At 54.9% G+C, this 13,181-nt stretch overlaps 1 protein-coding gene across 1 annotated transcript in view; it reads left to right on the plus strand.

The window, feature by feature from the left end:
* The first annotated feature begins 1,440 nt into the window (after window positions 1-1,440).
* JAG1 (jagged canonical Notch ligand 1) overlaps window positions 1,441-13,181 on the plus strand; it is a 36,284-nt gene continuing 24,543 nt past the window's right edge. The window contains exons 1-3 of the mRNA XM_082744390.1: window positions 1,441-2,059; window positions 2,490-2,795; window positions 11,379-11,430. Coding sequence (XP_082600516.1) covers window positions 1,979-2,059; window positions 2,490-2,795; window positions 11,379-11,430 — 439 coding nt within the window. The 5' untranslated portion in view covers window positions 1,441-1,978. The remainder of the gene's footprint in view (window positions 2,060-2,489; window positions 2,796-11,378; window positions 11,431-13,181) is intronic.

A 13,181-nucleotide genomic window follows, 5' to 3' on the forward strand; every position in this document is an offset into this window, starting at 1 on the left:
GGAGTATTTCCTGGGACGTTAAAATGCCAAGATTGCTAAACCATCCTTAGTGGCTTATGAATGAATGTAAAGCGGTCCACTGGCTGCCTTATTCTCAGCGTGATGAGATGTGGCACTGAAAATATTGTCCACTAAATGCAGTAAATAACCACAATTTAGCCAACCTTTTATGCACTTATAACTCAGTATATTGGAAACTATTGTGCCTCCACCCATTGCAGCCCATCAGGCCCCACAGTCTCAGAGGGCTCAAGCCACGATCCTGTCCCTGAATAGTTAACGCTTTTTCCACAGAACATGTCCAATATAAGGGCCAAAATTTTGTTTTCCCTTCAGTGGAAATCAAGAGGTCCCCTAAACGCAGCAGAAGGTCTGCTGTGAGGGGGGCTGGCAGAGGCTTTGGCCAGCCCGCAGGTTTCCTTTGACCTTGGTTATGACCAGGAGTGTCGCTGTTAACTGCGAGGCTCGCCTCAAGGTGGAAAACAGCATCGGTTTCCACTGCCACCCCAGAGAGCCAAGCTCTGCTGCAGGGCGATGGCGGTGAGACGGTCCCTTCCAGGCTCGACTTTGCCACCCAGAGAGCGGCTCGGAGGCCGCCTACAGGTGCAATTCAGGCACTGCGGGCTGGGCAGCCGGAGCCAAAGCCCATCAGCATCTCGCTCAGCCCCTCCCTAAACCTGAGCAGACCCCAGTGTGTCCGCCGCCCTCCCCCACCTAGCCTCTGCCCTGGCACTGTTTGGAAAAGAAGCTGGGAGGCCTCCGAGACTTTGCAGACTCGGATCGCGGAGGGGGTGGGGCGCGGCCGAGGCTTCCCCTCGAATCTGCGGCAAGCCTGGCTCCGGGAAAGTTTTTCAAAAGTTCCCAGCAGCGCCTGCCCAGGTCGCCTCCGCCGGGCGAGCAGACAGCGGCAAGCCCGCCAGCCTCGCCGCCGCCGCCGCCGCCTCTGCCGCTACTGCTGCCAGCAGCGCGCTCCGGGCGGCTCGCTCACTCGCGGGAAGCGGGCCGGACTCCCGGCGGGCAGGCCCTCCTCCTGGGGCGAAAGCCGCAGCTGACGCAGGCGGCTCGGAAGGCGGAAGCTGCCCCGCTCCGACCGCTCGGGCAGCGCCGCGGCGCCTACACCTGGGGCCCCGACGGGTGGGCACAGGCGCCCGGCCCGAGGCGTTCGAGGGGGCTCCTGGGGAGATACGGGGCGCCGCGCGTCTCTGAGCAGCGGACCCTAGCAAGTTCCTCGCCGCACCCTGCCCCCCTTCCCTCCTGGCTCAAAGCTCCCGAGGGCGGGGGTCCGCCCTGAGCCCTGGGACGTCGAAGCCGTCCCGCGAGTCCCAGAGCCCCCAGCTCCTTCCAAGTTCCTCCCAGTACTCCCCCTCCCCATCAACCAGAGGGAAGGGGCGTGTCGTGGCGCGACACGCCCCCTCATGAATATTAATAAGCGCGCATGCGCCTGCTTCGCGCGCAGGGTAGAGGTGGCCAGCCCGGGCTGCTGCTCCCAGACGGGCTCTCCGAGTCCCTCGCCGAAAGCCGGGCGGGCACGCGTCATTGTGTTACCTGCGGCCGGCCCGCGAGCTGGGCTCGGTTTTTTTTTTTTTTTCTCCCCTCCCTCTCTTCTTTCTAAGCAGCTGATCTGAAAGGGAATAAAAGGCTGCGTATAATCATAATAATAAAAGAAGGGGAGCGCGAGAGAAGGAAAGAAAGCCGGGAGGTGGAAGAGGAGGGGGAGCGCCTCAAAGAAGCGATCAGAATAATAAAAGGAGGCCGGGCCCTTTGCCTTCTGGAACGCGCCGCTCTTGAAAGGGCTTTTGAAAAGTGGTGTTGTTTTCCAGTCGTGCATGCTCCAATCGGCGGAGTATATTAGAGCCGGGACGCGGCGGCCGCAGGGGCAGCGGCGACGGCAGCACCGGCAGCAGCACCGGCCGGAGAACCAGCGCGAGCAGCAGCGGCAGCGGCGGCGTCCCGAGTGCCTGCGGCGCGCGGCGCAGCGATGCGGTCCCCACGGACGCGCGGCCGGCCCGGGCGCCCCCTGAGCCTCCTGCTAGCCCTGCTCTGCGCCCTGCGAGCCAAGGTAGGAGCCCGCCGGGCCTCCCTCCCGGCCCGCCCTCTCCTTTCCCTCGCAGCTCCCTAGACGCCTGCGGTTGAGCGCCTAGAGCGGGCTTGGGAACCTTCGGGCGCCCGGCCTCCCGGCTGGGTCCTGCGCCCGGGAGGCTCCACCTGGGCTGGGGAAGCCCCGGACCTCCTAAGCCCCCCGCCCCCCAGGTGGAGCAAGGGGGCTGCGTTCTCTCCGCTCTTCTCCCCCGGGACAGTCGTCCGATTTCTCCTGCACTCGTGCATTTCATGCCCGGGAAATCACGTTTAGTCTTTGCACTGAGTTTTGCAAAATTATTTTCACTTGGCGTTGAGGGCTCGTCGGGGCGGGCGGGGAGGGAGTCGCTGCTTCCACCCTCGAAGAAAACAACTTTCCCCTGCGCTGACCTTCCTCCCTCCCTCGCCGGCAGGTGTGCGGGGCCTCCGGCCAGTTCGAGTTGGAGATCCTGTCTATGCAGAACGTGAACGGGGAGCTGCAGAACGGGAACTGCTGCGGCGGCGTCCGGAACCCGGGGGACCGCAAGTGCTCCCACGACGAGTGTGACACGTACTTCAAAGTGTGCCTCAAGGAGTACCAGTCCCGCGTCACGGCCGGGGGGCCCTGCAGCTTCGGCTCGGGCTCCACTCCTGTCATCGGGGGCAACACCTTTAATCTCAAGGCCAGTCGTGGCAACGAACGCAACCGCATCGTGCTGCCTTTCAGTTTCGCCTGGCCGGTGAGTGAGCGACGCGGTGAGGGAGGCCCGCCGCGGTCCGCACCCGCGCCTGCCAAGTCCCGCTCTCTCTCTTGCGAGAGGGATTTAAAGGGCCTTGGCTTGAAACTCCACGCTAACTGGAAAAGTCTTGCGGGGTGGGGTGTTAAGCAGCCGAGACTCCAGGGTTAGATCTCAGCAGGCCCCGTCTTCGAGGCTTTTTGCTAAGCGCACAAAAGTGGGACGCCCACAGGGGTTTGTGGGGGCAGAGCTCCCAGGTTTAAACTTGCAACTTGGAGGCCCTAGAGTGACCACCCCAACCCGAGCTGGGAGTCATTACAGAAGGTCTTCGCTTAACCAATTAAACCCGATGCGCCGTGGAAGGCAACGCGGCGCAGCTTTGGCCTTCGAACGTCGTCCAAGTCGGCACCCTCCCTTTTCTCGTGAGCCGCCTAGAGGGCGGGTGTGTCTTTCCTGGAGGGTGTGGGGGCGCCTGTTTCCCGCTGCTCCCCGGGAGACTTTGGGGCGTGCGGGGACGCGCTCCGGCCTGGATGTAAGGACGCGGGGGTGGCCGCCGCGTGGGGGGGGGGTTGTCTTTGGGCCTTGGCTGGAGCTGGGAGCCCGAGAGCCTCCGCCCCCTGCCGGCCCCTTCCTGCCCTCGCCCCCGCGCGGTGTAGCCCTTGTGGCCTCACTTCCAGCGGTTCCCGGGCTCTGGAACCAGCTGTGTTTGCAAACTTCCCCGGGAAGGGCGGGGGTGCGCCCTCGTCCGGCGGGCGCCCGGCCCCCGCTAGCCTCCGGGGGCGTGTCAAGGCCTGAAAGGGGCGGCCCACTCGAGGCGGCTGCTGAGCGTGCAAGTGCGTGGACCCCCGCCCTGGGTGCCGCTCGAGGGCCGGGGCCCGGCGGACCGACCCTGCAACGAGGCCCTTGCAACATCCCAAACTGGGTAGAAGGAAGACGAGTGTGATTGCAGAAGGGGAGGAAAGGGGAAAAGGCTGTGCCCTCTGCTCCGCTCCTGCTGTCCAGGAGGCGTGGCAGGTCGCCAGGACTGGGGCTTGGCCCAGCCCGTGCTTCGAGGGTGGGCGGTTGTGGGGGCGGGGAGGAGAGGGAAGCTCGGTGCCCGGGGGAATACTGTCCGCCACGTGCTCTGGTGGGGTGCGCTCTGCTGCCTCCTATCCGCGGGCTGGGGCTGTGATTCGCATCGCCAGGAGGGGAGGGAGGGGGAGAGTGCCTTGGTGTGTGTGTGTGTGTGTGTGTGTGTGTGTATATATCTTGGGGTGGCTCTCAAGGCCCGCATTTACTGGAGCTGGCGTTATAAAGTGCCCTCTGCCGTGGGTGAGATAAGACAGTTATCGGAAGCACACCATTGAAAGGGACTTAGAAAAACCCACTGTATGTAGAGTTCTCAGAGAATGGAGGGCTGTGTCTGTTGTGGGATTGCAGTTTTACAAAGCGTGTTTATCTTCTTTGTTAATCCCCTACTAGGGAGAACTTTAAAGAGTCTGGCCACTTTTTAATCTGACTGTGCCCAAGTTAACTGTGAATACTGACTGCCCTTGAACTTGTGTTTGGAGTTTAGGGGGGAAGGGGCCTGCAGGTGGTTCCACCCTCCTGAGGATCAGTCTGGAGCCCCTTGCTTTCACAAGACCATAAAAGGAATCTTATTAGTGATGTGGAAAAGCTGCAGGCCTGGCTGAGGCTCACTTTGGAGAGTAGGGTCAGAGGACCGCTTGGATGAGAACAGGGAGACTTGCTCCCTGGACTGGCTCTGGAAAAGTGACCTAGAAGGTGTGTCTGTCCCCATTTGACACTTGGCAGAGTCCTTAATGGGAAATGAACAGAAGCGGTGTGTGGGGCAGGAGACGATTGATTTGTTGGGGCTCTTCTGTGGTTTCAGGGCCCGCGGGTCACCAACCATGAAATAGACTCTCCGCTCTTCTAGAATAGGGAGACCACTAGGGCTACTGAGTGTGGTTCTTTTGAAGTTGGGCCAAATGCATGTATCCCTCATAAATGAGTCTCCACCCTGTCCCCCCTTAAAAGGCCTGCTGTGAAACATAAGCCTCACTTCCCAAGAGAAAGTGGCATTTAGGTGTATTGTTTTAGTTATTTTCCCGAGTGTGGTTAGAGAAACACCACAGTCTGTAACTTTCAAGAATGATTCCAGGGTGAGTGTTAACCGAAGTGAAAGCACTTAGGTATTGAACTACATAGAGCAGTTTCATTCAGTTTGGCAATTAAATATGAATAAGCATGTCTATTTAAAACCGACTTGAATAAGTGATAACTGAACTTGGTACAGAATTGAAGATGGAAAGACGATATGGGTTTTTTGGTTTGGTTTGGTTTGGCTTTTATATCAAACCACCTTGGACTTCCAGCCACGTGCACAGCTGACCCTTAGGCAGTCACAATCACTGATCGCCTGGGTCCTCCCCAGTGTGCTGACCATGAAAGGGCCGTGGTCCAGGGTGCAAGGTGGAAGGTCAGTTTAAAAGGTGGTGTAATTCTTGGTTTTTGTTGGGAATTATGACCGACTGCGATCAAACAACTGTTCGTGCCCTAGAGAGAAAGAAGAGGAAATGAGCTGTCACATTTGAAATCTAGTCCACATTCCAGTGTTCACGTGGGGAGCTCTCTGAAGGTGGGTCTGCCCATTGGGTAGTATCTGATTATGTTCTAGTGGCTGTCTACTGGCCCAGCTCCTGGCTCATGGTTCTCATTGGTGACTTCTAATCCCCATATCGGTGCTGTGCTCACAAGGCCTTGACTCGAAGCAACGGATCTGATTTATGACCCTCCAATCAGGGGGACCCAGTGATAAGAACATATATTATGGAAGGTAATTGGGCTTAACGGGAAGTGATTTGGGAATAACCATTTATAAGCCATTGAAATGGTTAAGTTGCACGTCCCAAAATTAGTGCTAAGTCCCGGTAGTACCTGCTTATTAAAAATCCATTAGGGCACTTACCAGTACCCAGCCCCCAAAGCATTTTGGGAACTGCAAAACCCCAGTTCGCTGAATTGATGCATTGCAGGCCCCACAGTGAAGTGAATGTAGAGAAACCTGGGGGGCAGTAGTTGACGTATCTGGTCTTTTCTTGGCCTCCTATCTAAATGGCATTGGCAGTGATAAAAGGCTGCTGAGAACAACTGAATTGTTCAGGGAAATCCAATGAAGAATTTTTTTTTGCATACCAGTGAGATGCCAACTTTGGCCCCCCATCACACTTAAGGCCTGATTGAACAACTGCCAGGGGTTTGGGTAAATGAGATGTCCCCACAAGATTCATCATAGGATGTAATTGACATGTTCCTGTCTGCATGCCCTCTGCTGCGTTTCTGGGTTCCTGCGCCTCTTGTAGGTGTGATGTGGACACATGGAGGGTGGAGGGATGGGGTTCTCATTGAACTGGCTCCTTTCTGCAGCCCGTCTCTACAACCCATGCAGACAAACGGCACCCAGGATTGTAAGTGCTCAGAGCAAGGGATTTTCCTCATGTGGAGAAAACCTCTTCGGCTCTCAGACACCTGTGTCAAATTAGAGTGATGAAATGACATGTCTGTATTGCAAAACCAGGCTTGGTTGGTGGGGGTGCAGGGGAAGTGGGCCTGTGCTCACTTTGTGCTAAGTGTCTGCAGAATGGCTGTTCCCCAAATGAAATTCCCATTCAGGGTACGTTGGTTTCTAATTCTTTTTTTTCTCTTCCAGGTGTAAAATGCTCTGTGTTTTCTTCCTTCTTATTGTCTTGTTTCTTAGCAACTTATTCAAACCTCCAGTACTTCTATGCATTTGTGACCCACCAACTGCACACCTATAATTCTACAGGGACTTCACACATGTGTAGAGAACAGTGAAGCTTTTGGCATACAGGCCTCTGGGGTGAGGAGGAACGACAGCAGCCTCTCTCAGGCTTGTCACTTCCCTGAAAACCAGCGATCTGAATACTGCCTAAAATCTTTATCGCAAAGAGGGGCAAGGGACGCTTTGGGTAGAAGGTGTGTGGGCTGGTTTAGCATGGAAGAAAAAAATGTTACTCATGAAGAAATGCAGCCAAGGCAACAAGGAGCCTTCCTGTTCCTGATTGGGAAATAGGGATGCAAACGGAGGCCATGACTGGCTTCCCAGCAGCCACCAGCCCATCGTAAAGGGACAGCACTTGGTTCCAATGTCCGGCTGTCCAGATTATGCATTCTTGCATTGTAACTGATCTCTGGATGTGCCTGTAGTTAGCATGGTCATCCATAAAGGCAAATACTCCAGAGCATTCCCCCTTGATAAACTTCTCTAAGTGTGTTCCTTCTGATAGAAGGGACACTTGGCTCCAGCTTTGAAATACACTTAAAAAAAATTAGAATGAAATACATTTGACCTACTTTACGACTTGAGGAAGATGGGTTAGGATGCGTGGGTAGTGAGGATTCTTGCGCTTTCTAGAATGGTGGTAGAGGCGGGACGGGGTTCCGCATTCAAAGTGCGCCACCTTTAACCTGGTTTGTGGTGCTGAGTGGCAGCTTTGGGATCTCCTCGCTGGTTTCCAACCAAGGAGAGGACTGCCCTGCCCTGCGGCCCTTGTTTTCACGGTGCCCGTGACATTTGTCACTGGGGCAAGGCTGTGTCTGTGCAGGGAAGAAGTTCTGCAGCGTGGCTCCCAGTGGTGAGAAATGGTACATAAATAGTCAAACACTCCCGAGTCCTCTACCAGCTCAGCCCAGTTTTTATGCACTTTTGGTAAATAAGTAGAAAGGCTTCTTGTTCAGGCTTGCTCTGTGTGAACCGGACGGTTGTGCTTGGCTGGCTTCTCGGTATTCTATCTATTAACCTCGCCACCCTTTTGTAACTGGTGCATTTAATTATCAGTGGGATGCTTTTCAAACAGGTAAGGGTAATGATGGGAAAGGGGGTGGGGGCATCTCGTGGAGAGCCTCCAATCTGGATATGAGCTGTGGGGCCCCCTTGGGGAGGCTTTGAGGTGGGCTTTCATGAGAAAATCGCCCTTTGTAACCAGATCGGACTCTATTGAAATGTCAAGCCCCCCAGACTAAATTGCTGTCTCTGGCTGAAGTCTCCTGAGCCTGGCCACTGTGGGGCAGTTGTCCTTTCTTCAGGCCTCCCCTTGCCGCAGCCGTGGGACCCGGTGAATTGTGCGGGCGGGTAGGCGAGTGAGCGTGCGCCCACCCATGCGATCGCCGAAGCCTTTATTTCATACGTCTGTGACCGGAATATTTTATACTGTGGCCACCCAGACGCAGGCAGGACAATAGCGTGGCCGAATTGACTGAAACGAGGATTACAGAGAATAATGCAGCCTCTCCAAAAATACTGCTAATACAGGGCCCGCGACAGGAAGCGCCAGTTGAGTCAGCAGAGCGCAGGGCCCCTGACCAGCCCGGGGCCGGGCCGACCGCCTTGCACAAAGGGCTCCCCTCCCCACCCCCCCAGGCACGGCGGGCACTCCCGGAGCGTGGGCTCCTCGGCTGCCGCACGCGTGCCGTTTGGATGGCGGTTTGTTTGTGTCCATCAGCTTGGCAGGAATGGCAGCAGCCTCTTCTTGGGGCTTGGTTTGGCCGCCACTGTTGCCAGGAAAAGGAAGTTCCCAGCTGCCAACACAATTACCTTTGTTTCTTACATCCCCCTTCTTAATGTGGCAATTAAGTGCTTACCACTCTGCCCAGTGCCAAGGTAACCGCCGCCTGCCCGCCTGCAGCCGCACGGCCCCAGGGACGCCTGGAGATGCCTGTGGAGCCGGAGGCCAGGGCCCTCCTCTAGGTAAAAGGCCACGGCAGTCCTCTCCTAAGTTGTCCTGAGAGCTGGCCGTGCCTCTTTCCTGCTGCACCAGCTCGCAGACCGGCTCTGGGGCCGGATTGCCCTGGGCCTGGAGGTGTGCGACTGGAGAGGTGCAAACCCACATGCAGGTTCTCTTTGCTGCTCTGAGGAGACTTAAAAAAGAGGAAAGCAAGGGGCCTCTCCTAGTCTTACTGTGGTAGTGGGAAACCAAGAAAAAAACAGGTATTCTCTATTTGTGTCTTGTGGGCGATAGTTTTGTGTGAACTGGTTAAGTTGGACACCTGCCCATCACCTGGCCTGGCACCCCCTTTCCAAGCCCTTGGGGGAGCTGCCCAGGGGCTTGGCCTCTGCTGGGGTCAGATTTGCAGTGACCAATTGGGGATGACATGATCCTAGCAGATTGCATCTGATTTTTCAGCCTGGTACTGGCCTAGTAGGATGGCATAAAGTGCATGGTCTGACTCTCCCGAGTCTGGATGCATATTCTGGGATGTACAGAGGTCAGGCGTGGGCCTGGGAAAAATTAAAGTTCCTAGCAGCTAATAATCATTACCAAATTATCTTGATTGTTGATCTATAGTGTGGGGATGGAGTGGGAGGTAAGAGAGCCTCCTAATAGGGGCCTTGGAGGGAATCCTTTCTTCTGAAGGCTGGGTGGGAAGACTCCTCCGGCCCCGGGAAGTGAGGCCCAGAACCAGAAGCCCTTCTCAGAAACCAGGGAGAGAGCTGGTCAGGGCATCTTACGTATTTATTATTTTTTTGGCAAAGCTGGAGCCCCCAGCCCTGACCCCCTTGTCTATCTCTGAGAAAGCCATTCACAGGAGACCATGACACTTGGGGTCCCAAGCTCTGTGCTGCTCTGTGTCCCCTTTTTCCCTTAAGGTTGGGCAGTGTTGGTCAGTGCCTCCGGAGGTCTTCCCGGCTCAGGCAAGGAGGAGTCTGATACACAGCTTGGTCTTTCAAGCTCTTTTGCAAGGGCTGGGGGGTGGGAGAGAATGCCTCCTCCTCTGAGCGTGAAGCCCAGTCGTGGCACGCCTTCCCCTTCTGTGGGGATTGTGTCTATGACACGTTGAGTGCTTGTGCAAGTCTGTCAGGACTACGGGTATCAATGCATTTAATCAGAGGATTAATTACAACAATACGTGGAAGTGGAGAACGTGGGTCTCGACGTGGCCAGCGATCCAAGGGCTTAATGATACAGAATCAGCCCCACATCTGGCCTCATTTGGACTTGGCTCTCGCCTCCAATCGGGAAAGAAATGTAATTTCTTGCTGCTCTCCGGGAAGAGTCCTGTAATTTGTAGTAAGTCCCAGGAAACTTAGAGGCTGTAAATAAGGTGTAACTTTTACTAATAAAATGTTAACGACGACGACAATGAATTTGGACCCCAAACAGGAGAGGGCTGGGTATGTGCCCTGGCTTGCCTGGTTTTGCTTGCTTTTCTGAGCATTTTCCCACAGTTATCAGTGAACGAAATGGAATCCTACTCTGCTTTGAGTATGAAACATATTTCGGCTGAATTCCAAGGCAGGGTCTATCACAAGATATTTTTATATTCGGAGACAACACGCTGTGTTTCTGTGTGAGCCATAAGCTTCCTAGAGTTATGAATGAAGCTTCTTTTTTTTTTCACCCCCTTTTGCTCCTTTTTTTTTGCCTCCCCTTGTAGGTGCCTTCTGTTGGTGACAGTGTTTCTGGCGGCAGGGTATTATTTGAGTGAAGTGCTCAATGTGCTATTTCCGATGCATTGGTATCTGACGGTGACAAGAGGGACACGGCGGAGGCCTTTTCTCCCCACCCCACTCCGATATAGTCCTCCAGTGCCAAGATAGCAGGTTTATTTAAACCCTGGTGTTCTGTGAGACTGACCTCATTATAAATTACAAACGAAGATTGGAGTAAAGCGGGAATTTGCTAATGGCTTGGATTTGTGGGGGTGGGGGGTGGAATTCTGAGATAAGCCTGGAAGATAAAAGGTGCCTTCAGTATAATAGCTGGCATCCTGCCAGTGTCCAGGGAATTTGTTTAGTTGGTAGACTCTGATTATGCCTGGAATGTTAGATCTTATTGACAGATAAGTCCATCAATAACTATAACCCATGGGTGTGTGGTTATTTCTCCCTTTTGTACTTTTGTCCCCAGAGTCTGTCCCCCAAGGACCCCGAGTTAGGTCGCCGCCTTTGTCTTAGTCTCTTTGCACTTACCCCCCACCCCAGCTTCCTAGAGTCACCTGATACTTGTGGGAGCTGAGATGGTCTCGCACAGACAGGGCTTTCAAAGGGGTTCTGAAAAGGAAAAGGGGGCCTCCCTAGGGACTGCCCCACCAGAGTCCAAAGTGTAACCTTAGCAATACCCGGCCCCTCACTGAATTACCCCCCCCACCCCCCGCCCACAGCTGCAAATACCTGGTTATGTTGGCTTAGAAAAAATTCGTGTGTGTGTGTGTGTGTGTGTGTGTGTGTGTGTGTGTGTGTGTGTGTATGTGTGTTTTTCCTCATGCACTAGAGTTAGAGGCCTGGAAAGTTTTGGGAAACTGTAGAGGGTTCACCTATAGGGAGGTGGTATCTCCTGATCATGACTTTGGGTTGCTTGCATAAGATGAGGATGACCTACCGCAGTGGGGCCCTGCCCAGCAGAAGGAGTCAGCCTGGGGGTGGGTGCCAATGAGGGGAGTGACCTCAGTTCCACTGAAAACGGAGTTTTCATTTTGGCTTCACGGTTTGGTTTGGTGAGGTGTGCGGGGGAGGTCGAGCAAGTAGGACATTTGGGAGCCGACCCCTCTTTCTGACTACTAAGCTGCTGTTGTTCTGTGTTGCAGAGGTCCTATACTTTGCTTGTGGAGGCATGGGATTCCAGTAACGACACCCTCCGTAAGTATCCCAGCAGTGGGCTCTTCTCCGGGTGTGCCCTTCTGGAAACACTGTGCTTGGAGTATGGCAGTGTCAGAGTTGGATCTGTCTGCTGGGTGCTTCCGAGGACGTGGACCACTCGCTGCTCTCTGCGTCCATCCCCCCTTCCGCCCCCCCCCAACCCCACCCCCAGGGTGAACCGCTCTGAGGAGCCCTTTCCACAACCTCCCCTAGAAGGTCCGCCTGGAATATTAAGTGGCCGGGACAGAGTCCCAGTTAACTGAGTCCCTGAATATGGGGCCTAGATTATCTTCAGGATAGCGATCTTAATGGTTTTACAACTTTAAAACCTTGTAGACTGCGAAAGGATCAAAGTAGTGACTTTTTAAAAGTCCATTTAAACTTTAAGTGAGTGTTTAATCTCTCATCAGAAAGATGAAGCCCACAAAGGTGGTGCTGGGCTCTGACTCTAACTAAAGACCGACCTTGAATTTCACTTGGTGGGCAGGTGAGCCTCTAGCTGGTCTGCTGGGGGTTTCTTTCCCACACTGCGCATGGCCGCCCTTTCATTGAAGTGGAGTCCCAGAGCCTCACAGTCTCCACGGCTGCCTTGCTCCCCCCTTGTGAAAGAGGGCAAGGGGTTCAGGGCGGGTTGCTTTTCAGAGCTGTGAGGGGTGGCTTTTGGTGGGGAGGTCACAGAGGGCGTGTCTAGCAATGGCAGCCGCCTGGCTTACCAGGGGTAGTCTTTGCTCCTTAACTATGACTCGAAGACGCTTTCCCTCCCGCGCCGAAACCGCACGCTTCCCTTTTGCCGGCAGGATCTGGACGGCTGTCTTGGGAAAACTTGATTCATACTGAAATCCCTTAGTCTGCGTAGGAGGAAGGGTTGATCCAACTCTTTGTCTTTGCCCTCCTTCTCTGAAGGTCTCCTCCCTTTTGTTTCTCTACCTCACTGACCCCGTTCTTTGTTTTTGCTGTTGATAACATTTCCCCTCGTTTTCTCAACATGCCTTTTTTTTTTTTTTTAAAGTGGATCGGAGAATGGGGAGTGCCCAGAGTGGACCCACTGAGGCCTTGGTACTTGTGAGACAGGCTGCTTTGGGCTGTGTCTGGCTTGTCACCAACCCCCCCCCCCACTACCCTTCCCCCCAACCACCCTGGGGCCATGGAATTATTGCTGAGCCCCAGTGTGCCTGAGGCTCCAGGCTATTTGGGTCACTCCTCCTGCTTTGACATCTGAAGCCCAGATCTGTGGACTTCCTCTCTGAGGGGCACCCCTGTTCCACTGTGGTGTGGTGGGAGGGGAAGGGGGTAACCAGCTGCGGTTGGTGGCCGATGCCAGTCAGGGTCCCAGACACATGTGTGTTCTCTCCACCCTCCCCGCCACAAACATTGGAGACGATGTGAGCCTGGTGTCGCTGTGACCTCGTTACAATGGTAACTAAGCATTGGGAAGATGGGGGCTGGGGAGCGGGGGAGAGAGATGCTTCAGGTATTCTGGTGCAGACATGCTCTTCTTCCCTTCCTGCTGAGATGTTAAAACAGTCTGGTCTCGTGAACATCCTTGGGATGGATACCTGGCTCCTGGCAAGAGCTGGCTCAGGATACCTGTGAGGGTGTGCAGGACCCCTAGCCTCTGCAGGGCCCTTTCTGGGTCTTCCCTCACCCCACAGGTCAGGTAGCTAGCTGTGCCCCAGGGCAACTGGTGCCTCTCCAGAGCTGCTCACGGCTGCTGCACTTTAGGGTAGCTCTGTTTGGGGGTTCTGGGGCAT

The sequence above is a fragment of the Mustela nivalis genome (assembly GCF_964662115.1).
Source record: "Mustela nivalis genome assembly, chromosome: 8".
Classification (NCBI taxonomy): domain Eukaryota; kingdom Metazoa; phylum Chordata; class Mammalia; order Carnivora; family Mustelidae; genus Mustela; species Mustela nivalis.